The sequence below is a fragment of the Acanthaster planci genome, linkage group LG04, assembly GCF_054643075.1.
Source record: "Acanthaster planci isolate LZ-2023a linkage group LG04, COTS_SCS, whole genome shotgun sequence".
NCBI classification, from domain to species: domain Eukaryota; kingdom Metazoa; phylum Echinodermata; class Asteroidea; order Valvatida; family Acanthasteridae; genus Acanthaster; species Acanthaster planci.
Window position 1 is genome coordinate 19,431,436 of NC_141780.1, and position 27,326 is coordinate 19,458,761.

General features: G+C 40.2%; 1 protein-coding gene across 2 annotated transcripts; it reads left to right on the forward strand.

The window, feature by feature from the left end:
• Window positions 1–3,218: 3,218 nt before the first annotated feature.
• LOC110986470 (ATP-binding cassette sub-family C member 9-like) lies at window positions 3,219–27,154 on the forward strand. Of its 2 annotated transcripts, XM_087136370.1 has the most exons (34): window positions 3,219–3,280; window positions 4,811–5,442; window positions 5,850–5,926; window positions 7,513–7,675; window positions 8,367–8,567; window positions 8,777–8,929; window positions 9,719–9,874; window positions 10,078–10,212; window positions 10,697–10,859; window positions 11,008–11,048; window positions 11,562–11,661; window positions 12,518–12,759; window positions 13,083–13,190; window positions 13,432–13,507; window positions 14,060–14,165; window positions 14,571–14,669; window positions 15,069–15,234; window positions 15,635–15,772; window positions 16,076–16,259; window positions 16,801–17,021; window positions 17,548–17,636; window positions 18,277–18,391; window positions 19,355–19,512; window positions 20,083–20,175; window positions 20,959–21,061; window positions 21,428–21,544; window positions 22,104–22,215; window positions 22,837–22,964; window positions 23,298–23,376; window positions 23,810–23,918; window positions 24,430–24,533; window positions 24,984–25,117; window positions 25,256–25,318; window positions 26,135–27,154. In XM_087136370.1, exons 2-34 carry the CDS (start codon window positions 4,870–4,872, stop codon window positions 26,273–26,275), a joined length of 4,647 nt encoding a protein of 1,548 aa, XP_086992496.1. In that variant the 5' UTR covers window positions 3,219–3,280; window positions 4,811–4,869; the 3' UTR covers window positions 26,276–27,154. The 2 variants fall into 2 exon arrangements, with proteins under 2 accessions (XP_086992496.1, XP_022104044.2); XM_022248352.2 differs by lacking the exon at window positions 17,548–17,636 and having other exon boundaries at window positions 18,152–18,391.
• The last annotated feature ends 172 nt before the right edge of the window (window positions 27,155–27,326 follow it).

The following is a 27,326-nucleotide window of genomic DNA, read 5'->3' on the forward strand; positions in this document are numbered from 1 at the left end:
CGGTATGCCTCCAGTTTTTCACTAGAACTTGAGTTCAAAATTATGGCCAGAAGTTCACTTTTCATATAAATATTATCGGGGTTAGCCGCACGATTTTTTTTATTAGCCTTTCCTCGAAGATACCCCCATAGTAATAAAACTATGCTCTAAGCTCTGAATGTACCCACCCGCCGCTATCCAAAATAGGCCCACAGGTTGTGAAAGAAATACCCCGAATTGAAAAAAAAACAGTCCCTAATTCGTGATTTATAGAAATATTGCTATGATCACTCCTGATTATGGCATGTGTTATTCTAAAAAAAAAAAAAACAGCGGAATCACAAAATATTAATGAGCTCGCGTGCAGAAATCCAACGATTTGGTGGAATGCACCCTATGCCTGAAGGGCGCATTGTCCCAATATGGGTATTTCACAATAGTGCGCCTCCATGGAGGCGCACTATGAGAATCACCCGTATTCAAGGAAAATTCTCCACCGGGTGAAGACACTTAAAAAATCCCCTACAGTTTTTTTTTCGAAAAGAGGAGGTTTGTGTGGGCCAAGACATGGTGGCACTGTGTAAGTATGGCCCAGGATCATCTCTATAGATTTACGGGGCTCCTATCTAGGGGCAAAGCAGACAAAAATGATTGACCAATTGCCAGAGGAGCCTTTAAAGTTCAAAGGACGTCATTTGAAAAATGGCTGCTGAAAAGACTTGGGAACGTTCCCTCGGGGGAGGGCTGAATTTGTTTTGTGCGGATAATTAAAAATTAATTGGTTAACCTACTAAAATTTGAAAATCAAATGAAATCCAAAGGACCAAACAACGTCAACACTGTTTGAGAGGCCTCAGGAACTGACATTCTACTCTTTCCAGATGGGTTCTCTCGTGTAACAACTCAATAACTTTCAGATACCGCAATCAATTTGCTCATTGTTTTTAAGAAATGAAGATTTTCATCACCACTTTACAAGGCAAAGTGAGGAATTTCATCGCTCGTTCGCACGTACTAAGCTCACTACATCTACTGTGAAACGTGTAGGTCCCACGTTATGGAGTTTCATGGATTTTTCCTTGAAATGTGCATCTAGTCTCTCAGCATTCAAACACAAATATAAAAGCAAATTACTCAATTAACTGTCTAAGTAATGATTAATTTCTTTCTCACGGGGTTGTAGCAGGCAAAGGCTACATGTTCATGTGCATGTGCTGTATTTAATATTATTTGTGTTATTTGTAAAATGTTAGTGTACATGTGTTGTTGTCTTCGTGGAACTTTGTTTATTCATAACTGGGGACCCCCACTAGAGAAGCACTGCTTCATGGAGGTCCCCGTCCATACATAAACACTTTTTGAAGTGACTGTTTCTGTAGAGTAATATTATGTGGAAAATGAAGTGAACTGAGCTGAGCTGAACTGAACTGAACTTCGGTTGCTCGCAATGGGGTTCCGAACTTTGTTGATTTTACACTGTTTTCAATGGAGCTTTAATTAGTTCAGTGCACCCTTAATGAGATTGGCCCTGGGTGACGAGCGAACTCGGGGCACAGGCTTCCGGACGCATTGCCCAAGCATTAATTCTCTTTTATGTTCCGGCAAAGTTGGTGAGGTTGCACAAAAGTTCATTAAAAGCAAAATAAAGTTAGGTAACAATTTACAAACCAACTTTATAGCGTTAATTGAGTGTACAAACAGTGGTAAAAATATGTTTGAAAAAATTCCTAGCCATCTGCCAGAAAATAAGGTTCTAATAAACATTTATACCATACCAGAGTAGAATAGGGCTTTTAGAAACGATAACTTTTATTATATTCTGACACAAGTGTAGTTTCAGTGTAGTGAGTGAAGATTCAACTCTTTTTATATGAAACCAATGTTCAGCGGCCCTGCAGCTTCAAACGGTATAACTGCTGATGTGTACAAGAGGCATGATGAAGAAAATTCTTCTCCCTTTTGATATCCAGACACCAAGTATTTTACAAGCGCATTTATTCCACTGAAGATGTATGTCCCTGTCTCCGCACAGAGGTGAGAAAAGTGACTTGATAGTTTCCACCGTGGTTTCGACCAGAGGCGTAGCCACAGAGGGGGGGGGGGTGGAGGCACAACCCCCTTCCCCCATTCCCGGTACCCTAAAGGCCACCCCACTGAAAAAAACCGGATGAATGGATATTGCTCCCCCCCAAAAAAACCCACTGAAAGCTGGTGCCCCCCCATAAGATACTGGTGCCCCATTTGTTCCCCCACTAGTAAAATCCTAGCTACGTACGCCACTGGTTTCGACCACGCATAATAGAGCCTGAAAGTTGACCCCTGATTGCGCGCTTCCGGACCCCTTCATAGGAAAAATAACGCGCAAAGATTTTAGAATTTGTAATATTTTTGTTCAGTTACTTCTTAAAAAATCCACATCGGAAAAGGGGTTTTGGAAAATACAAATTAAAAATATAAATTTTGGTCTATAAATTTATAGAAACTGAAAAATCACCTGACTAAAAGGAGAAATATCCTTCCAAAAGTTGGCCCATCGCTTCCGAAAATCTAAAATGCATAAAGAATAGTCTAATTCGGCAATCTCGTACGCAGGTGGTTTACACTTTGAACTTTTATGGTAGTCTGTCGGTAAAAGCCGAAGTAAAAACAGATCAAAATATTTGACACACTTTTATAATATATAAGGTAATAAACTTAAAGCAATGCTCTACTTTTACGAAAAAATCTTATATTTTATCTAACACATTTGCTGAAAGCAACTGCGTAATGTCAGCTCAACGGAATCTGGAACCCATCGACTGCAGGTAGGTGAATCTTTACAACGTTGTACAATCTCGTTTTCACGGAAGCACGGGGAGTGAAAACAAACATGCATAAACAAGGAGACCTAGGTACGATATCGTCGGACGTGAAAGGTCGTCACTGAAATACGTTTTTTACCCATTTCCAGGTTTATTTCATTAGCGTGTGACATTCTTCCAAAAATTATCGGAAGTGATAGGACGGCCCAATGTAAAATCCCCATAGGCAGACCGCACAAGGGTTCCGGAAGTTGAGCCATGGGATGATCGCGGGAGTGCCCGCTCTGGTAGGAGTGGGCGTGGTTTAAGTTTTGATGCCGCACGTCACGCTATGCGCTAACGAATCGGACAGTACGATGTGCACAGCGCGCTCGCACGTTTGCATATTCACTAGCCTGCTGTATAAACAAAAGGTTGCATTTACAGGTGTACTTTGCACTTAAGTAGCATTAATACAGCCTGAACAGGTATCTGTCAGTTCAACACGAATTACTGCCATGGTAAGTACATTTGCGTCAGCTCCAGCTTTGAAAAAAAAAGAGAAAAAAACGTGTGAAGTTATACACAGTTTCACTTTGACATGAACGTAGGAAAAGCTTTGTGCCTCATGGTGAGCCTTTTGCCTTGTGTGTACCACCCCCAGAAAAGAAATGAGGATGGGTTCGTCCATCGGACCCGGGGGGCCTCCTTATGGTTCGTCGCACGGTCCGCTTCGGAGAGTATAACGCGCGATAAACCCTCTTAATTAATTACATGTAGTTTGAGCGGCTCTGATCATCGGCACAATTATCCTTACTTTCGGGACAGCTCCACTTGTTTATTTCATTAGTGTGTGGATATATATCACTCCAAACTTACTCTTTTAGCCTGGACTAAAATTCCTTTTTTTCTTACTATTGCACATTCAGCTAGTCGAATTTTTGATAAAGGGATAAGTTACGGTGAAGTTGGAGGGCAATGGCTTTAAATCACAAAGAACAGTACAAAACCTCGATCCCAGGAGGAAATCGAGAAAAATTGTGAAATTCTTTTCCTTTTGGAAGTTATTGAAGCAAAAGAGATTCCCTTACGTTATGAGAGGAGAGATGTGGAAACTGAAAGGAAAGTTTTAAAATCTAGAGGGGGATGTTGTAGTTCATAATTGCGACATGCACAAACGATTGGTTCAGTTTCCCTATATATATACTTTTGTTGAAATGCATTGTTCAACTTTGAAATCATTAGTTAGTAATATCAATAATAGGTTTTTTAGGACAGAACAACAAAACTGAACTGTGCCAGTTTGTAGGAATGTGTTCTTGGTGCAAAGAATTACATCATTGAAGTTAATTTCTGTTTTGAGTACATGGTTCTGTTGTAGCGTTTTTCCCCCTTGTAAAAATAAGAACACTTGCATCTACAGTAGACTCCATGACATTTTTCCCAGCAGTAGATTAGGAGCCTTTAACTTTTGACCCTGTAATGTCAAGCCTCCTAATTGATTTAAGAGCACTCCTACACAAGGACCCACTTTTATTGCTTTGGCCTTCTTACCACATTCCTCTGGCAGACTTCTGGTCTAGGAGTTATTACTTTATAATTAGATTTTAGTTAGATTTACCCTTGTTCTTCCGGCCAATGTTCCCAACCCTATTTTCACCACTTGGTCATTTTTAGCCAGTCTCATTACAACCACTCTCCAAGCAACATCTCTACGCGCAGTACTCACACTCTCTCTTGTACAAGCTGTAAAATAGTTTAGAATAAAAGTTCATTTCTCAAAAGTTAGTACCTGTTGGCAACATTGTTCCTTTTTATACAACACTACTAAACTGTAATATAGATGGACATTTGATGGTCATCCCGGGTCTTGGCTATTACTTGAATTGAAATAACACTTATATTCATAATGGCTAGCCATAAGAGAAAAGCAAAAACTCATCTAAATGTTTCAAGCCTATGGCCTACATTTTCTATTTGTTTTTCACTAGAACTGTCTTACTTTTCCCTTCTCTCAGAATTTTTATTTCTCTCCTAAATTCCAACTGTAGACAGCTTTAGAATCATTGGAGTTTTCATCTGCTTGAAGCTCAACAGGCCAACGGCCATCATGCCTTCAGTCCCTTGCATGCGTGCCTCATTAAATGGCACGACAGTTTGGGATACTGTTTGCCTGGCAGACTACCTGAGTTGTGTCCCACATCTTGGCTTCATCCTCCTGGCATCTCTCCTTCTACTGCTGTTTGGATGCTGCCCTAGACTGAGACGGGCCAAGACCCCTTACACCCTCCACTCCACCTTCCACCACCTGCGCTGGTTCCTGCTCTTCTGTCTCATCCTGGCCAGCATCTTCTTCATCTTGGAAGGTGTCCTGTCAGACTTGAAGTCCCCCAGCCCCCAAACCCGTCCCCACCTGTACTTGCCAGCTGTCTGCACTGGCATTGGTGGGTTAATGATGGGCGTGTACTTCCATCACATGGAGGCGTGGCTGAGGCCAGGAATGGCTTGGCTGATGCTACCTTATTGGCTGCTTGCATTGACTGGGGAAATAGTCAGATTGGTGACTTGGATATCAGATGCCTCCCGATTTGATGTCAGAATCGTACGCTTCGATGCAGTGATTCTTACCATCATATTTTATTCCATTTTTGTACTAGTGGAGGTCTTAACTTTACTTGCCAAGGTGAGAATGTCTAGTTTCTAAGATTTCCAAACCTTCAAAATACTTTAAAATCTATCCTTATTGGAAACTTCAAAGGGGCAACAAGTCAATATAATTTGTGTGTTGAAAAAACTTATAAGGTCAGATATTCTTCATCATATCCTTGAAATTCGGGTAATTCCAGAAATTAGGGGTCCAAAGTGTGACATTTTTGTGTCCCTGTTACATCTGATCTTTGCTATTTGACATGGAAATATCACCGGAAATGATTTCAAACTATTACTATTTGTTTGGTAGGTAATTTGAATTAATTCATCACTCTTGGAAATAAAAAAATGTGTTCTGAACTTACAAAATCATATGTCATATGTGTCCGGGACCCCTAATTTCTGGAATTACCCATTCGCAAGTTTTATATCATATTGTAGATCTGTGGCCACATCAGTCAGATGAGTGATAAACTGCCCGAGGATTTACAGAATTCCTCTATGAAATATTACATGAGGTATGTTTGACTTAAGTAAAAAATTATGATAATCAAACCATCTTCTTAATGCAAACCAAGTTTAAACTTTAATATCTCAGAAAAGTTACCACAAAGCCTCAAAAAAAAATCCTCATCTTTTCCAGATTCACTTACACCCCTTTCTTATTTCTTTTTTACTTGATGCACAATCAAATGGTCTTGTGGAGAATGTTTGAAGGTTTTCTGTTTCATTTTTTTTCTGTAGTTTGATCACTGCCCTGGTCAGCATCAGTGCTGGTTTGAAAATTACAAAAATAACCTCAAAGAGTCCCCTCTGGTTCGTTCGTGTACATTATTCCATAACCGGTTAATTTGCTTTTCCAAGGAAACAGTTCACAGAAATATTCAGACAGTGTTCATTTTGACTATAAGGAGCCCCATATGTCATGCAGATTCACAGAAAGGGCATTGTAGCTGCAAAAATGTAAGACAGTATCACTAAGTAAGGGAACAAAAATTAAACCTTTAAAGTGGACCATTTGGTGTATATTTTGGTTTGAATTTTCACCTTTGGCTCAATTTGCTTAGTCTGTAAGATACACATGTAGTGTTGTAATGTGCTGTGGTTGTGTGGAGGTTAAAAATGCTGAGTCTATTGGCCTTACACAGTTTGATTATTGGACTTGCTTTTTTATGATGTTTATCAAGAAGTAACCTTGTAGAGGCCAGATGTTTCTGTTTATTGTCTGCTCTGTGGAGCTTATCAGTGAAACTTGTCTGTGTCCAAAGGTTTGGTTTACAAATGAAGAACAAAACAAAAAAGAAATTGTGAAACCTCAGCAGAAAAGCGTATCAGTATATACTTGTCATGACTTGGCATTTTCAATGCATGGTGTAAACCAATTTTAGCTTTGCCAATATGTTGTGGTTTGATTAATGTGGAGGGTACATGATGAAATAATGCCCCTTCAGAATTTTCAACTTCCAACCGAAATTATTCTGTCTTTTCTAAAAATAATTGCACCCCTGTGCCTACTCAAGGATTTCAAACAAACATGAATTCTCTTTTGGGGGCAAGTTGTTTCAAGCAGATCTATCACAAAGTGACCCGATGTTAGTTCACTAACAGCCAGTGGCGTAGCTAGGATTTTACTGGTGGGAAAGGGTGCACAAGGGGGCACCAGCATCTTGGGGGGGGGGACCAGCTTTCATGTTTTTGTTAGCCTTGTTCAATGTCCATTCCTCCATTTTTTTCAGGGGGGGGGCACCTGAGGGGCCGCCGGGATGGGGGGGGGCAGACGTTCACTTATAGCAGAACATGAGAACAGCCTTAATAGAGTAACAAACCAGCTTTGATAAAGATCCCACAGATCTGTGTGAAGCCACAAGCAGGCCCCAAGACAAGTGCAGACATACTGAAAACAATAAATTTTTACTGAAGAAATTTAACTTCTTCACTTTCACTTTGAATGAAGTTCATTGAAAGTACAAAGGCCTAATTTTTTATTCATTTACTTCAAGGGATTATTTTACAAAAAAGCTTTATTTTACAATAGGCTATTATGTATTTTAGGACAATTTGGAATTTCAACAGAATTTTTTTCTGACAAAAATTTCGATCACAGATTTGTCAGCTTGCCTTCTCTGTTAGTTTTCAAGTGGCTGGGATGGCTGATGCAGTTAGGCTACCAACGCCCTCTGGAAATCAGTGACTTAGGAGATTTGCCCAAAATGAGTTCCTCCCGCTGGAACAAAAACATCTTTGAAAGATGTCTACAGCAAGAAAAGGTTAAAAATTGTATATTTGCTTATCAGAGTGCTTGTATAATTGTTTGTTCGCTATATAAATAATATTAATAAGAATAGCCTACTTGAACTTTGATAAGAAGACACCAATAATTATTTTGATATTTAGAGTCAAAGTAGAGGCATGCAGACTGACATACAAAATAACTGGTTCAAATGTGGAAATCTACCAAGGAAAATTTATCAGGTGCCAAGGTTTTGCATTTATATTCTTTCCTCAGCATGACTCAAGATCAAGTAGGCATGCCTGACAATTAATTGCTCTTCATATCTGGCTTTACTCAGAGTAGAAAACAGTTCATTAAATTTATTTTTCATAGGTTTTCTGCTGCAAAAGTTGTCACTTGGCATGATTGCTGAAGAGTTCACAATGTTCAAATGCTTGATTTTGTTCTCACAGACAAAGTGTTTGGTCTTTAATGCACCACATGCTAATTTTGCATTAGCCTGAACAATGAAACGGCACCAAAATATCTTTTAAATAAAAAAAAACCAGTTATAGAAAATTAAGTCAAGTGAATCTTCAAGGGTCGTGTTAAAAAAGTACAGGGGCCCATTAAATTCAACAAACACAGCATTTACAACTTGCCAAACTAACTACCTACCTCAGGTTTAGAGAGCTTGCAGCATTTAATGGAATATGTGAATTGGTCTTTTTTACCTGATTTTGTAGGACAGAGTCGCCAGGCTAGGAGACATCAACAAGTTTTCCCTCTACCGTATTATGGCAAAGGCCCACATCAAGTGGCAGGCCCTAGCTGTTGTGATGAAGCTAATGGCTGACTCTCTCAACTTTGTGCCACCCCTCACCATCAATGGAATCATCACGTATGCCACGGCAGTATACTATGGAAGAGAAGAGAGTGACACAGAGGTATTTTGTTCAAAATGAACTTTCTACTCCTCGTTAGAGTAAAAACATAAACAGGGTTGAAAAACGAAACATGAAGAGCACTATTGTACTTGACAGTGAACAGGAAAAACAGTTGATCTCCCTAAGTAACATTTGGTCAAGCAAACCTCTAGATGATGAGTATTTTCTTCAAATCGTTGTGATGTTACTGAATTGTTTTTGCATTGCAGTTCCCAGACTATGTGACAGTCAGTGAGTTTTTCCGCAATGGCTTTGTGCTCATTGCCATCATTTTTCTGACGGGCGCTTGTCGCTTCATCATCCTGCAGAACTACTACCATGTGACAATCGTCTCAAGCATCCATCTCCTTGCTGGTCTGCAGGTCGGGGGTCATTCTCAAACTTAACTCATAGCTGTATACAGTGTGATGATTTGACATTCAGAATTAAAAGACAAGTTACTGTGGATCAAGCCAAACACTCGTGAACAAGTGGTATATTCATGCTACGTGCCTCTTCAACCGGTGGATGTAGTGAGTTATGCCCCCTTAAGTGGCATTCCAAAGAATACAGTAAAACAATCTGGAGAACGGGCCACATTGACATCAGAAGGGGATTAATTTATACATTTTTCCCCCTTTTTTTCATTTATTCTCAAGTGGTTATTTAATAGTTTTCAAGACTTAAAGGTATAATCACAAAAATATGGTCCACTTTGCTCAGATTCACCTCAATTTTGGAAGTTCCTTCCAATACAAGGCTCATTCCCGTTTTCCATCAGTTCTTGATATATAAACACACTTTCCGAAAAAAAAGAAAAGAAAATAGACCAAAAATGTCACCTTGCAATCATAATTAACAAAAAATGGTGGCCTTTAGGGAGGGTTATATTCCCCCCAGCCAGATCTACCGTTGATTGCCTTTTTCTCCGTAGAATTTTGGTAACATTTACCAAAGATATTAAGAAGTCCACATTTCAGCTAAGGGAACGTTTCATAATTACAGAAGGCGGTATTTACTGCGGTGCCGCTGTATTTTTGCAGTACCAGCATTAAGCCCTTTCGGGTAACTAGTGCGGTGCCGCTAAAAAAACAACGGTACCGCAGTAAATACCGCCTTCAACAATTATGAAATGCTCCCTAATGTGTGCCATGCCTGGCTCTTCCTTCCAGGTTGCTGTTTATGACAAAACCCTCCGTCTGTCTAGCTACACACTCACCAGTGGAGAAATGACAACAGGCCAGATTACCAACTTTATGTCCGTCGATGTTCAGAATATCAAGATGATGTATGAATATGTGCACCACATTTACTCCGTACCAATCCAGGTGAGCTGTTGTCATGGCAATGGATGCAGTGTGGACCACCTGAGGATGCCTCTCAAAAATATTTTAAAGTTCTGTAGTTTTAAAAAATGGATCACCAAGTCGGCCAAGTCTGAAGTTTAATGCCACCTTCTTGCGCAAGGTATCCATCTGCTATTTGACCATCAACCTCAAATAATCTTTAATTGTGTTCATCATTTCATCAGGTCACTGTCTTGCTTGTCATGTTGTATTTCAACCTTGGAGTAGCTGCGCTAGTGGCATCCTGTTGTTTTGTCATCGGGGCTCCCATTCAGTACAAACTGGCCAAAATGCAGGCCAGTGTGAAAAAGAATGCACTGGTAAGGGCCAAAAATAGATTATGTCTTTGACATTTAAGGACTTTTGTGAAGAGAACTTATATCAGCTTGACCTGAGGTCTCGTAAAATCAAACATACAAATTTGTCCCATCTTTTTTAGGGTTGCTAGATGCATTTTGATTTTATTATCTAGTCGCAGCATTATGGGTTGGTAGCTCTAAGCTTTAGGTCACCTTTGTACCTTTGAGTTCAATTTGTATAGCTAGCAAGGAACTTTTGGGAAAAATTGTTCAAAATCCAACAAATTGATATCAGGTACGTATGTTTTCATTCAGAGTGGATTTTGTGAGACACAGTTACAGAGAGCTTTATATTTCTGCAATTCAAAAGTGAATGTCATGACCCAGACACTCTAAATATTGTATTTAAAAAAGCATGTATCAAAAAAGAGTGAAATCTCGTTGACCACATCTGGATCTGTTTCCTCTTGAAAACAGCATGTTTCACCCATCTGTCCTCTTCTAGAGAATTTCTGACGAGCGCCTCAAGCAGACGCACGAGATGCTCCAAGGGATGAAGCTGATCAAGCTGTATGGATGGGAGAAGATCTTCTCTGAGGTCATCACATTCGTCCGTGCAAGAGAGATCAAACAGCTGACCAAGGCAGCTGTCCTGTATTCACTTTCCAGTATGTTTGCTAAACACCTTCCTAAACATACCTTGATCATAAGACTTTCTGCATGTTGTTTTTGTTTGACTACATTTCTCTGAATTTCTGCCACAACTTTGCTTTTCTCTGAAAGATGAATTGACCAATAATTTATCCATTCTTTCAGATTTCCTGAGTTTTACAACCCCAGCTCTTGTCACACTTCTGGTATGTGCACTTTTCAGTGCTGAATTCAAGGGAATCATTTCCGAATTTAATTATAGATTAAATGACCTCCCAATTCCTTCCCTCAAGCCCACACCCAGGTACTTGTATACCCCTAGATGTTAACCACTTTGTGACAGAGGGCATGATTTGGCCAACTGTACATTCATGGGCATATCAGATCCTGATATTAGGTTTCATTTTTCACCCATTATATCCTTAGATGTCTACGAAATCAGCATATAGTTTGTTGCCACCTTGCACAGCTTGTGAAATGTCACTCCATGGGTACATCCCAGAGTGTTAAAAAAGAAATGTGGTTGCAGTAAAAAATACTTTACTGTGCAGATGCTGTTTAAATGACTCTTGGAAATCAGTTTTTGTGGTTTTTTGGCAGAAAAGTTGAGTGTAGTGCAGCTATTACCAATCATGCTTATTTGATAGTTAAAAGTTTCAGCCAAACCAATACGTATGCCATCTGAAATTGGTTAAAAACCCTGTTTCTCTGTTTTGCAGGGTTTCATCCTGTATTCAAGTTTCACTGGTTTACAGTTGACCCCAGCCGTAGCGTTTACCACACTGTCCATTGTAAATCAGATGCGAATGCCAATACGAAGTGAGTGATATGAATCCTTCATATCTGACATTTTCATGTTAGCCTGGCCGCCAGTAATCTGACAGTACATGACACATGCTAGCAACAAGGTGACCTTGCTAAAACGAGAGAAATACAGTGTACAATGATCCCTTTCTTTGACGTATAAAATATTATTATTATTATAAAATATTTCCAAATAGGTCACTTGGGAGACATTTTGTGGCAAATTTTTCAACCTTAGGGAGACACCGGTCATTAGGGAGACATTTCAATGTCTCCTATTTCAATGTTCCAATGGGAATGTCTCCAAAGTGACCCATTTTCGGTAATCCTTATTATCACTACTATTAATTATTTCTGGTAATGACACCAAGGATTCCTCAAAAGTGCACTAGGTACCGTACCTCACAAGCCTTAAAAAACCTGTAGAGAGGAGACAATGAGAAGCAGTTACAGTTTTAGAGGTGGGCGGAAAAACCCAGAGGAATATTCTGGAAAACCAGGGAATCTATTAGGGACTGAAAGCCCAATCCACATGTAAATCGAGCCGGGAATCGAACCCCGAACCACAAAGGTGGAAGGCAAGGAAAGAACCACTACGCCAACCCAACTGTTATATGTGATATTGACCAAAAAGAACCTAGCATTTGAGATTGCTAAGAGAAAACTTTTATGACAACTTTTTTGTTAGAAATGTCGTAGTAGTGTGAACTTTACTACCTGCGATGTCAAATTTGGCCCTTGGCCCATTCAAATACAATCAGTCTTAAAATGTCATTTTTCCCCCATTAAATGCCTCCCAATAAGATCTCTGCAAACACCTTGTGATTTAAGGTATAGGATACCCCATTCTTGTCATATTTAATCTCAACAGTGATACCAAGGACAACAAATTTGGTGGTAAGTGCTCATGTCAGTGTGAAGCGAATCAAGCGCTTCTTCTTAGCTGACGAGATTGAGACCATTGAAGATGCACCTCTGAATGCCACACCAGAAGCAGATGGGGACCAGCTAAGTGTGACTATCATGACACCAGACCCCGGGATTGAAATGGAAAACATGGACTCAAATGAAGGAATACACGGCGTAGTGAATCCAACTTTTGATGTTGAGGAGGTGAGTCACTCCTCTCTTTACCAGGTAATTATTCCATGCTTCAAAGGAAACAATTGACATTAATTGCAGACCACAACAACAAAATGTATATAGCATCGCAACAGCATCCCAAGGCATGGTCATCATGAGACGACCAAAAGTAATGAGAGTTTAGAAAGAGATTGGTTTAGGGAGAAGGAACTAATTTAACCATGCTGTGATTCCTCATTTACCAGAAAACCTGAGGTTCAACCTCGTAAATGGGGGTTTTCAGCCAGGTGATACCAGGATTTTGTTTCTGGGGTTGTCACAGTTCAATTCAGATTTTGTCATTCTTGTTTCAGATGTTGGAGGTTGAGGTAAAGGCTGTGCAGTCCAGAGACCTCGGTAGTGCTCAAAATGGTCAATTGTTGACGTCAATTCCTCAATTGCCAGAGGATATAGCAATTAAGGTATGTTATCCATATGTCCAAAGTGGTTGGGAAATGGATCCTAGTTCATTTTTGTTTTTTCAAATTGTTTATTTTCATAGAGATTAAAGGTCATGATCACCAATGGCATTTTGCTCTATATAATATTGTGCAAAATTAAGGTCTGTTATTTACTGCAGTTGTCATTCCATTCCATTTGTTTCATAAAAAACCTGATAGTAATTGAGTCGTGACAAGTTGTGAGTGCTTTGTTCCGTTTTAGGTCACAAATGGGACATTTTCTTGGGATTCTGGGACTACCTCTACACTGAAGGACATCAATGTTGAGTTTCCAAAAGGTATGGAATTATGGGGCATCTTTCCAGGGGATCAAGCAGCACTGACTTCTGCAGTGTTGTATTCGAAACCATCACAAGACCAGACACCAGACCAGACACCAGACCAGACACAAGACCAGACACCAGACCAGACACCAGACCATGCACAAGACTGGTCACATGTAACAGGGTGAACAATAACAATGCTTTTGTTGGAGTTCATTTGATTGGCTTGTGACTTGAATTCAGACTGGAGGTCTTGTGTTGGTCTTGCGTGATCTTATGAAGGTCCTCAGTGGTCTTGACTACAACAACGGATTTCTGCATAACCATACCCTTAGCGGTAAAAACACAACTGGACAGACATACACAATCCAATGTGTTCGTCTCATTTAAGTCCACAACTTTATGTAACAAATTTTCTCCCCCCCCCACTCTGATATGAGTATAATTCTCATTGCTGGGCATTTTACCTTCTTGAAATCGAAATACACAAGACAAAAATGAGACACAGGTTTTCAGTCACCATTATCCTGAATGTTTTCAAGAGTGCCTTTTTGTGTTTTGATTTAGGCAAACTGACTATGATTGTCGGCCAGGTTGGTGCAGGGAAGTCGTCGTTGCTGTCCGCACTGCTTGGTGAAATGCACACTCTTGCTGGGACTGTACAGTTTAACAAGTAAGCTTTTAAGCCTTATCAGATGTTGTTCTGGGGAGTTCTCTTATTAATAAAATAAAGCAGATTTGTTCAGTGAAAGTTCTGAAATGTTGTCAAACTCAATTAACATAATTTTTCCGGACATTCCAAACAGTTTCTTAGATCTTTGTTATTTCACCAAAAATGCTCAACATCTTAGTTTCCAACATCATAGGAATCATAAGGATCAGAAATATGGGTCCACCACACCAACAAAGTTTTAATCTTGAACGAAGCATGGTTTGATGATTGAAGGTGGGTTGTAAGTAGAGTGCATGGTCCTTGCATTACTGTGTTAATAGGTATGGGGTTGCTCCATTCAGTCACAAGTTGTTTCCGGTTTTTCAGATCATTTGTCTGTTTGTTTTTGCTATCCTCTATGTTTAGAAAGGAGAAAGGCGTAGCCTACTCTGCCCAGCGTGCCTGGCTGCTGAATGCCTCCCTCAGAGACAACATCCTCTTTGGACAAGAGCTGGAGTCCGAAAAGTCAGTTTCTTATGAACATTATATTCTTTATTTCAAAAAGTTGACACTAAACAAATACTGTTACAAATTTGCTGCCCTGGTGATATAAAAACTACTAATAATTTCAAAATTGTAATACCACTTTTCTTTGGGGAGTGATTTCCTTGTGAGAAAGAAAAGAATTAAACCATAGTTTTTAGAAAAGTATTCCATTTTCAACTCCTTCCACCCACCCCAAACCTGGGTATACTACAGGACTCCTGAGATATAACCTGAGATTTCAGGTAAAACATAACTGTTTTACCTGAAAAACATTCAGAAACCAACCACCCATTTAAGTGTTTCTCACTTTTTCTTGAGTACGTTCCAAGCCATCTACCCTTGCTCTAATGATCTTTCCTCCTGTTATTTGTGTTTTAGATACCAGGCGGTAGTGTCTGCCTGCTCCCTTCAGCCGGATATCAACATCCTGCCCGGCGGGGATCAGACAGAGATTGGAGAGAAGGGAATCAACCTGAGTGGAGGGCAGAAGCAACGAGTCAGCGTAGCCAGGGCCATCTATAGCCACCATGACATTGTCATATTGGTAAGCTGAGAGGTTTTGAAACGTTGTCTAGCAAAGACGGCACCTCAAGAGGAAGGGTTTACATTTATTGTGGACTCTGCATGCTGTCTTTGAATTTGATTTGAGTGAGTCTACTTGTACAGCTCAGCTTGATTTTTTGTACAGTCTTGAAGAAAAATTATCTTGCTTCACAAAAGTTCATTACTGATCAAAATGTCCTGAGCTGCATATTTCTTTTGACCCACTGACACTGGAGCTTTGTTCAGCATGGAAATTTGCTAGGCAATATGTTTGCTGCCTCGAGGCTTTATGGCTTTGCCAGATAATGGCTGTGAGACTTTGACGGACAAGTGCAGTCTTAGCTATGCATAACAATGGCAATATCATGCAAAGAGCAATGTTTCTTTGTATAATTACGCAGGATGATCCCTTGTCGGCTCTTGATGTCCACGTGGGCACTCAGCTGTTTGAAGAAGGGATACTGGACTTACTGTTGGAGAACCATCGCACTGTGGTACTGGTCACTCATCAGGTTCAGTACATCAAGTATGCTCATAAGGTTGGTAGGGTTTCCTGCAAATCTGCCCAGCCTGAGGGTCATGGTGTAATGTCTGATTTGAAAAACAAGAAATGTTGTTGGGACTGTGACCTGGTGTATTTCGAGACTGTGTTTCAGTTTTAAGGAACAAAATAAAGAAATTGATGCTGATGGAACATTTTGTTCCATTCTTCAAAAAATTGAGATCATTTCGCAGAATGTGGTGGAGGTTAGGGAAGGGGCTATGATCAGTCGAATGTTTTTCCAACCCTCGATTATTTCATACATCATCATTTTTGACCAAATATTGCTCTTTCTACATAGGTACTGGTGATGAAAGATGGTCGAATCGCTCTCCAGGGAACCCCAGATGAAGTCTGGAAGGCTGATCCTGAGCTGAAGATCTCCCGCATCATGACGGCCGAGTCGGACATCTCTGAACCAGAGGAAGAGAGGAAACTGCTACAGAAAGCTGTAGAGGAACTGAAGAAAGAAGAGCAAGGAATTGGTACATTAATGGACTCCATTCAACTTGGAATATGTTACTCTTCCAAAAAAAACCAAAGCTTGTAGATTAATAGATCAGTCTTATCCACCTGCCAACAGTATTATTCCACGTTGTACTTGTCCCAGGTACAGTATTATTTTGGGACTTTTTACCAACTTTTTAGATTGACAAGATACCATAAAACTTTTTCCAAACTTGAACTTCATAAATGTTGACCCAAAGTGGTTAATTATTCATGATTTGTGGGATGTAATGAATCACATCATTGCTTTTTTTAATACTCCCAAGACTGTGTCATGATGCAGTGTTTCGTACAATGCCCAGCAGTGGTCCATGGCCATTTGAGGATTCATGAACCCTTGTTCATCCTCCATGGACTCGTTCGAGTCTTGCGTGTACAAACACAGTGGGAATCACTCAAACGTTAAAGTTATCGAGTATCTGTGCCTCACAGCACTTCATTCACAAGTCGTAGAATACATCTGCAGAATCAAAATAAAGGAAGCTTTTGGGGCATTTGGGGCTTTTTCCCTGCTCACAGATGCAGAAGAGGAGGGCACCTTGATGAGCAAGGAGGAACGTGAGAAGGGCGCCATCTCTTGGCGAGTGTTTCTCTTCTATATGCGGGCCATGTCGTACCCCCTGGCCTTCCTAGCTCTGTCCATCATGGTGGCCTACAATGGCATGATTGTTGGAACTGACTTCTGGCTTTCGGCATGGTCAGAGGCTGGAGACAGGCTGGATCTGGAGAATGCGACAGACGTAAGACAAGTCATCATCTCATCCTTTGGGATGCATTTAAGCATCTCGCATCGATGCGACTCTTTGCGAGTATACTCATGAGGTCACGATAACAGCAGAAGTTTGACCCGTGAGAAACAAGAGTATATCCCCTTGAATCATAAGATTATTTCAAGAAGGAAAAAAATTGAAAACTTTCCTGGTAAATGTGTTTGTTCTGTGGCTTCTTGAGGGATCTATTGATTATATTTTGTCACATCTCTCTTTCAGAAAGTTTGAAAATGTTCGCTCACAAACTTGACTCAGTTAAAATGAAAATGGTCAGCTTTCACACTCTACTAATCTGACATTTGCCAAGTAATTCTACTGGATTGTGGTACGTACATATTAAGGAGATAGAATGCAGACTAAACATGATTAAAAAGGGAATGCCAAATTTAAATCAAATGAAACCTGAAACAGTTGTGCAACAGAAACTTTACTGTTGAACATTTTTTTTCCTTGGAGGATGCACTTGACCATTTGCACCATTTTTCTGCCCTTGCAGACTGACATGTATATATCATACAATGCATACAAACATGGCCATTTTGAAGCAGAAAAGGAAGTAGGGGCTTTGCATTGGAACAGCCATTTGATAGCTGCAGAGCAACTGCATGTAACTGCTTGCATGGCTGCTCAGATGTCTTAACCACTCCGTCTTAAAGCTGTGAGCAAGCATACAAGACTCATTCAAGCAGTACATGGACTTGTAACGATGCTTGTAACTACACCTTTATTGATAAAATTACAAAAGGGACAATGTATTGACACTATTTAGTGCACGGCTCTCATGGTAAAGATGCTACACTATCAAACAGGTATGTTATGCTCATTCTGCCAAAATAATCCCCTGCGCACTTACATCTACATGTAATTTACTTAGTGGATTTTAGTGGAATTAGTGATTGAAATAATTTGCAAGTTACACTGATCCTTGGCTGTTCATCTCTTGCGGGCCACCAATTAAGACTGATGTACTGTCAGTTTGTGCATCAATTTAAATTTTGGCCTACCCCACTGGCTTTCCACTGTCTACTTAATACATTGGGTTGTGATGCTCTCTTACTAATCATAACTGCAAAGTTTGTGAATTTTTCTTCACTCAACAGCAAGAGATTAGCGACACACAGACATATTACATCGGTGGCTACACAGGCCTTGCCCTGTCCTCAGCTGCCCTTTCCTTCATGTCTGCAGTCATGTTTTTTGTTGCCGGGCTTTTGGCGGCACGCCAGCTCCACAGAAGGATGCTGAACGTCATGTCCAGAGCCCCCATGCGTTTCTATGACACCACTCCAATTGGACGCATCCTGAACAGATTCTCAAGTGATATCCACACTGTTGATGATGTAAGCTGAGCAAACAATTTAAGTCTCTTTAAATATTGTTGGGTGTCACTCCATTTTGTGCAAGAGTTCCTTACTTTGGTTTATCGCAAACCATATAGTTGTAGTGCACAAATTCTGCAAACATTTTTCCTGCCTGATTTTTCTTTCTTATGTTTTCATTGATTACATTGATTGATGCTAACACTTTTCGCAGTGATTTGACCCTCGAGTGATTTCTTGATTTCTTTCTGGAGTCTTTGTTATTTTCGTCATTTAAGAAGGGTCAAGGGGATAAACCAAACTATAAAAACAGTTAGAATTTGTCTTAGAATCACTTTTTGTATATCTCTGTACTCTTCCTAAATGTATGAAGACTGTTTGACTTTTTTTTAGTTGAACTGAACTGAAAAGTGCACTCTTTACACATTCCAAATTGACCAAGAATTTCTGGACAAGTGAGGGCGCTTTTCCTTTGATGTAAATCCAGGAAGACATGGTTCAGTTTGCATGTTTTCATGTTCAAATTGTGAACTCAAAATCTGAAAACATTTCTGTGAAATGGTTGCTTGCTTGCTTATTGCTATATACTTACACAACACTAAATTGCAAAGGAAATGAAATCTACGATAGCAAGGTTTAAACAAATTTGGAAATTTTCTGTGCACAAATCAGTGCAACATTGAGGCTCGGCGCCTTGGATGGCATTATAGCATAAAAACCAATAAAGCTCCAAAATGGGTCAATATTGCAAAACAAGAATTTGAAATCAGGTAAATTGAAGGCTTTTAGTACAGCTTAGTGAAATATTTCTATTTCATGGTCCCTTTAAGCCTTTAGACTAGTACTCTTGGCATTCACATTTCTTTGAGATGCCCAGTTTCTAATTTTGCTGGAACTTTGTTTAAACTCTCCACAAGCTAGGCCTCCTTGCTGACGTCAACCTGATTACATTAGATATTTTGTTGAATCTTTTAAATTTTTCAGATGCTTCCACAAAATGCCATCTTTATGGCTGAAGTGACTTTCAAATGCTTGTCGGCCATCGTCGTCAACACCATCGTCACGCCGTTTTTCCTTCTTGCAATTCTGCCCGTCGCTGTTTGCTACCTGCTGCTGCAACACTATTACCTGAGAACCTCAAGGTGATTGAGCAGTGAGACCCAAGGTGCTTTAAATGTAGCCAATTAACAGCCCAGAGCGAGAGCCAGCAAAGAAATGCACATCATATGGACGATGTGCTGCTTTTCATTCCCAAATGCTGAAAAATGTTGGCTGCCGCTGATTTTCAACAGGAGCGTGCACTAGAGCTGTATCAAATATCTATGAGATTGAGGAATTGATGGTGGGGGCGTCAACTGGGAAAAGGTGATAGTCATCTGAAAAGTGGGCTTCCATGCATATATCTAAAGCTGTGTCTGTGATTAGCATGTGCCCACCACGACATGCATTTGAAACAAACAAATTAATACGAACTTTCGAACACAGTTCTAACGTTAATGCTTTTCATATTTATCATCACAATGCATGTTAAGAGGAGATAGTTAGTTTAAAAGTGTACCTCAAGTCATGTGATGTGTGGAGGTTTGACGTACCATGGTTGATATTGGATAGAATTTGTGCACAAGATTGATGCGTTCAGTGTGTGCACTTGCACAGACATGACAGATGAGTCGGTTGCTCATCCTTTGATTCCTGGTTTTATTTTCCATCAGGGAGCTACAGAGGCTTGACAGTATCACCAAGTCACCGATCTATGCCTATTTTTCTGAAACCTTGAGTGGACTGTCGACCATTCGAGCATACAAGTTAGTACATAGCTTCGTGCAATGTAACAGTATAAAGCACCACATTTGCACCTCCTGAATTACATTTGACCAGGTGTTAAATGATGTCAACAGACTGGATAAACATAATTTTCTTGGGGTTCCCACGGTCATGGAAACTCCTGGCATGGAAACTAATGGGAAAAAATAGGGTGTCCTGATTAGGACACCCTAAATCCTGTTGTAAGATGGAAAAAAAAGTCACAGAAAAGTCACGGAGAGGAAGATGAACATTTGACACCAGTAAGGATAAGGATACAGGCTATATCCTTTTGTCGATGGCAATTAATGGAAGTCCTCCTGTTCCAAACAGTATATCTTCTCTATGCAACATGGCATTAAAATGTCAGAGTTTGTATATGTTAAAGTCCTGGAAAGGTCCTGGAATTTGGTTAACAGATTTCTGTAGGAACCCTGAATCTAGCTGTCATGACTTGTCGTCATGAGCAGTGCTGTAAACTTGCATGACTACAAGTCATCCAGGTCCTCGGTGTGTCACCCGTGGACATTGCAAGGATTTTATTTGTGGGTAGGGCAGGAGTTTTTCAAGAAAGGGGGTCAATTCTAGAGTATTTCCAAGCAAGTTGGAATTTTTTTACCCTGAAGTTTTCTTCTTTCTCCTTTTTCTTTTCTTTTAATTTTTTTCGGGGGGGGGACAAGTGTCCCCTTTGTCTTCCCAGCTGTCAGTGCAAATGGTGTCATCTACAATCGCCTCTTGAGTCCTAATTTTGAGAGCTCTTACCAGCATTTCCTTTGTACCTGCAGGGATGAGGAACGATTCCAGAAGAATATCTTAGATGCAATTGATAGGAACGTCCTGGCAGTTCTCAACCTGAACACCTGTAACCGGTGGCTGGGAGTGAGACTGGTAAGCCCAGTTCTAGTATTTCTTTTAAAAGACTTGAGTACCCCTGACACCTCAATAGTGTGGAACATCTGACCTTGACTGTTTGCAGCTGTTCTGAACCTCTGACACCTTCTTGTTAGACCAGTCCCCAAGGAGGGGCCTAAGGGTCCCCCCTGCAGGAAGCTGGCCCCCCATCAATAAAAGACATCCTCCAATGTAGCCTCCCCAGCTGATACTGTGACCCCCCTTTAATCAATGCTTGAAGCTGGCAACAGGGCTGCTTCTTGTATTTTTCACTTTTACTGTCACCTCAGTCAAAATGGCATTTTGTAATCAGTGCATGGCTGGTGAACCTGTTGGCTATTAACCTGTCTGATTTCTTTGCAGGATTTCATCGGCAGCCTGATTGTCCTGCTTGCTGGCTTGACTAGCCTCACCGTTGCCGTCACCTCATCAACGTTAGCACCAAGCTACGTTGGGCTGGCCCTGTCGTATGCACTGTCTGTAAGTGAACATTTTATTGATACCAGCGCTCAATAAACTCCACAAGCTGATACGAGTCTGAATGAAGAGAAAATGTGAATGATCCTTACCTGACTAATGGTGCCAAGAGTTCGATAATCAAGAAACATCATTCTACGGTATTTAAGGGTAATGCATGAACTTGGGACCCTATGGAAGTAAAACAATGGGACCTGAGGACCTGAAAAAGAAACCTTGCCATGAAACGCAGGAAACATTTTTTAAAGCACAAATTACATGTAACGGTAAATGTGTTCAAATAGCCAATTCTTCCATTCCCAAAAAGGCTATTTTCAGTAGTCTTTGGACATAAATTTGAAATGTGGTTTAGCATTCCGACTAGCTTTGTGTTTCATTTCAAAGTTTTCCTCCCAAAGCCTTAGTAAACCTTTTGCATTCTGTCTGAACAAACACTAAGTAATTTGTGAAGTTGGTTACAGACACCCATCCCCATCGGCTACAATACGTCGACAGCTAAGGGACTGAATTCGCAAGGGGTGAGAGATAGCCTTGAAAACAATGTCCATCTTCATTGGCACAGGCATCTTTTTACTTAAACTGGTTCATCCGGTCGTCGGCCATGGTAGAGATGCAGATGAACGCTGTGGAACGCATCAAGCACTACTGCGAGGTTCCTACTGAGAATTACGAAGGTAAACCTGCACAAATCAGGCAGACTGAAATCAATTTCATGCGTGGACAAGGGTAGGTGTCAAGCAGTGACCTCCATTTGGGGCACTGTTAGCACAGTGCCTGGTATGATTATTGGCTTTGAGTATGCACAAGTCATTTTCCAACGATTGTGTTCAGGGGCATAAGTCCCAGGGAATTTGGGACATTGATATGAAATTATCCAAGGACTTGGCAGCGATAATGGACCTTGCCTTCCACTTGTTCCATTATCATCCCCAAACCAGCTAGCTGATTTTAAACGTACACCATGCAGTTTAAAGTCACCCCATCACACTTTTATTCCCTCAGACAAACTCAAAACGATAGGAAAAGATCAAGAGATAATTAAAAGCGTAGAAATTTGAAGTTTTTGAGAAACCAAACCCCACAAAAAAAATTCAGGCTTGCACAAATTATTGAGGAATTTAGGTCAGAAAGCGGAAACGTAAAACACAGTGAAATGATTAACGAGATTAATCTTGAGCAGGCAAACAAGGCGAATGTACTCAAGCTTACAACAGTTGGAAGTTGCAAATCGAGGAGTCGGTTTTTACAAATAGGTCTGCCATTGTGGACATGTAATCAACTTTGCCTTTTTTCAGGCGAGCTGCCCAATCCATCTTGGCCAGAAGAGGGTGCAGTTGCCATGGATACCATATCAGTGCGCTATGCCAAGAACCTCGACCCCGTACTGGAGAGTTTATCACTTGACATTAAAGCAGGACAAAAGGTGGAACTTCTGTTTGAGCAACTGTCTTGAAAAGTCAGTTATAAGATGTTTGTTGAGGAGTAAGGTTTTTAGATGGCATTAGTATATCGTCCTTGGCATGATATCCCAATATGTCGGATCAGTTTTGCCAAGTACCAGCGTAGAACTAGAAGTAGCCTAGTGGTAGTTACAAACATGTGTTAGGCCTAATGATTTCTGGATCGGTGATATTTGTGGTGTCGCTTCAATATGAGGATTTTCAGAATGAAACCTAGATTTTGAGTTTATACAACTTTGCTGTCAAATCTTTCAAGACTTTGTGGAATTAAATGATGACTTAAATGTGTTGTTCAGATTGGTATATGTGGCAGAACAGGAAGTGGAAAATCTTCTCTCACTCTGGCCTTGTTTAGAATCGTAGATACATTCAAAGGTAAGTTGGGTTACTCCCCCCTTTGAAAAGTTACTTAGCCCTAACCCTGATGGCTTTTACAGAACAAAATGCATTTTTTCTTTGTCATGCTCAGAACATGAAGATATGCCATATATTGATGTTGTCATCCAAAAATTGACAAACTTTGGCTAACTTTCCGAGCGGTTGACCTGAAAAAAATGAATTTATCACTGTTGCAGAAATTGGCACTTAAACTTTGGCCATCATTTCAAATTTACTAGCAAGGACCCTGCTTGCTACTTTGCAAATTAACTTAAAGTCAAATGGTATAATAAAGCTTTATGTTGTAGCATGGGTGATTGACCTGTTTCAGAGACTTAATTTCCAATGTAATTTTCCACAGTTGTGGAGAATGTTGTTGACACGGTGTTGGTGAAGTGAGTTGCTCCTCAGTTTTTCTTTTTCTGTCAAGGCAAAATTGTGATTGACAGCGTGGACATTGCATCCTTGCCGCTGGATCATCTCCGACAGAAACTGTCCATCATTCCTCAGGATCCCATCCTCTTCACTGGCACAATCAGGTGGGTGGAGGTTAGGAGGAGGACATGTTGAACAGGCCCAACTAAGCCTTGAAAAGTTACGCTATAGTGCCTTTATTTTTGCCTTCACCCATTCGACTTGGAATTCCTGCAGACTTTTCTTACAGTTTGGAAAGTTATTTCCTGAAAAACAAGTTACTGTGTAGAATCTGTTTTATTTTTCGTGTGTTTTTTTAAAGAATTCTCAATAATTTTCTCAAAATTATACCTCCCAAAATTGGTTATTTCCCTTCCCCGTCTACCAGACCCTGCAAGAATTTCTACCGAGTTTGAAAAAGTGTTTGTTATCAATGTGATGCTTTTTAGCGCTTGTAGAAAACCACTAAGGAAGTACTATAATTTTTCAGGTTTAGTAATCACCCTTTTCGTGATTACCATTCTCACAAGATGACTATGGCTGACACTACAAATTACATTTTGGGTTTGACACGTTTGAAGCTGAGCTGGGCAATTTCACAGTAGATTCTAAGCGCTGTTGGTGTTCACCATACAGGTTCAATTTGGACCCACTGGGTCAGTGCAGCGAGGAGGAGCTGTGGAATGCCCTGGAGATAGCACAGCTCAAGGCTACGGTGTCTGAGATAGGCCAAGGATTAGGTGAGTCCTACCTGGGTCTGAGGCAATGCTTGATAGATATTAAGAGTTGACTATATCCAACTCAATGGAATGAGGTATTCATTTGTTACTTTAATGGCATGACAGTGACAAAGTATTTGAGGAAACAGAGTTGTAAAGTGCTGTTAGTATTAACATACAAAAAGAAAAGCACATGGGAATTTTTCTGAGAAACCGAAACTTAATTATTCATAAAAGATGTCCAAAACATGTGGAAGTGGTAAATGACCTCACTTCAACAGAATTAAATTCCAACATTCACTAAATGAGGGCCATTATGTTTGCGATACCATTTAGAATGACCAAAAAGTCAATAAGAGAAGTCAGCTCTTGCAGAGTCTTTAAGAAAATCTGTATAGGTCATTGTTTGGAATGAAAAAAGTCAGGGAAGCCTTGGTATCAAGAAAGCTTTTCTGGTGGCTCTGAATCCAGAATCCCAGGTCTCAGAAGGGGGTGAGAACTTCAGTGTGGGCCAACGCCAGTTGTTTTGCCTGGCCCGGGCTGTCCTGCGGAAGTCACGCATCCTCATCATGGATGAGGCGACAGCATCCATCGACATGGAAACGGTAGGTTATTCAGTGACAGGCTGGCACTCTCATACTTTGAACCTATACACGACATCAGCTTTTCTCCAAGGGACATTATTTCCTGTTGAGGTCAATTTCTCTATTTTCAATCAAGATTCCCCCTCCCTATCCTTGCAGGATAACATTGTTCAGAAAGTCGTGGCTGAGGAGTTCAAGGATCAAACGATACTTTCTATAGCTGTAAGTACCACAAAACTTTACAAGAGCATCAGTTTGAAGTAGTGTTGTGATATTCATTAAGCTTTGAGGGTCTGTTGGGAACTTTTCCTATTTTCCTTCAGGGTCAAATATCATGCTGTTCCTTGTTAGGGATACCAGTCATCTTGCCAGAAGGCTTTGCTCTAAAATTATTTCTGAAGATTTAGTGGCAGTATTTGGTTGCATTGCTCAGTGGACTGTAAACAAGAAATAATCATTCAATCAGAACACGATGCATTTGAATAGGTTTACTCAACATGCCTTACCTTTTTGTTCTGATATTTCCCCTTGAACTCCCTGCACTTAGATTGCAATTCAGCTCACCCAAAATACAAACATTATTCAAATTGTTTCTTATGTCACATTTTTCTCAAAAATTCTCTTGTTTTAGTTCAAACACAATGATTTACCAAATCCCCGAAAAAAACAGATCCATTACCTTAATATTTGTTGGATCTCTCTCAACTGTTTAGTAACTTCACAGAGTTTAAAAACAACCTTGTTCACCTAGCGAGTTTTTTTCCAACATCAGCGGTGGGAAATGTTAATCTATCCCCATAATTTTCTCATTGGGAGTTTTGAATTTAGCAGCACTAGAACCTAATAGAGCAAATGCCGAAACATCACCTGTCAACTTTCCAGGAGCGTCTTGTGTATGGCAGAACCTTTTCAGATGTTGTCCTGGAAAAATGTGCCCCCTTGCATGGTAACCAGCCCAGAGGTTTGAGCATTTGAAGGTACCCTCCTGATGGACGCAGGCCACAAATCTGAGTCTCGGTTTTTTTGTTTTATATGCAGCACCGAGTAACAACCATTCTGAATTCAGACTGCATTCTGGTACTCAATGAGGGCACTGTAGCTGAGTACGACACGCCTGAGAACCTCCTGGCTCGGGAGGACAGCTTGTTTGCATCGCTCGTCAGCAGTGCTCACCAGTAATTCAGTGTTGGTGCCAACTATGGAGGTTCGGTATAAACTACACAGAATCTTGTTGGGTGTGGCATAGAGGCCATGTAGAGGGTCAACCTATTAGGACACAAGCAGGGTGTGTTAACAAAGCTGGATGCCACAACAGTAACAAAAGGCACTGTTATACTCTGTGTTTCTGACTTTGGCTTATAGGGACTTCCGCATAGTCTTCATAGCCTCTGCAGAGGAAGCAAAACTGTTTAGAGATTGGACATGCTCTGCAAAACTTGGACTAAAACCTAACTATTGAGTTCTCTGGATAAATGGAAAGATAACTTTTACTTTGGTGTATAATAAACCTCTCTACTACAACAGTTCTGTTATGTCTTGTTCTGTTTTTCCGAAAATTATCGACAAATGTCACTGGAGAAAACAAGCTTTGAAAAATATTACAAACTACAATAAACAGAAGAAATGTTCTTGTTTAACCTTGAATTATGCAATTCTTTGTGTGTCAGTAACTTATAAAAATGTCAAACATAAAAAAGATCAAACCAAACCAAACCCATCGAACCATAATCCAGACAGTTAAGTTGGAATTCCATATGCCTGACACCAGACCGGCTTTTCTGGTGTGAGCCTTCCATGTCAAGATGCTTTGGTTTTGTAGCATATTCCTATGTATTCGTTGCTGGAGTATAAGAGTGATCACAGCGATGAGATTCCATTAGATGACGTATTTTTATGTATACCATCTCACAGTACTGAAATTTTAAGTTAATCTCAGGTAATAATATAATTTGTTTTATCATTTGTATACATAAAAATTATTTAGAGTTTCATTTATTAACATGGCTGATTCTTGCTGTGGAAGGCCTGTAAATAAAAAACAAATCTCTGAAGACATTATATTTCTAACTTTGTTTCTTTTGAAACTTGTAAACAGCGCCTTATTGGTGAATGTGCATACGTCGATGTAGCTAGGTCAGCACTGATATTTTCTTCCGAGTCAATACAAGATCTGACGCACCCACGGACCCTCCCCCCCAAGAAATAGACGGGCCATCTTTACCCAAAATAT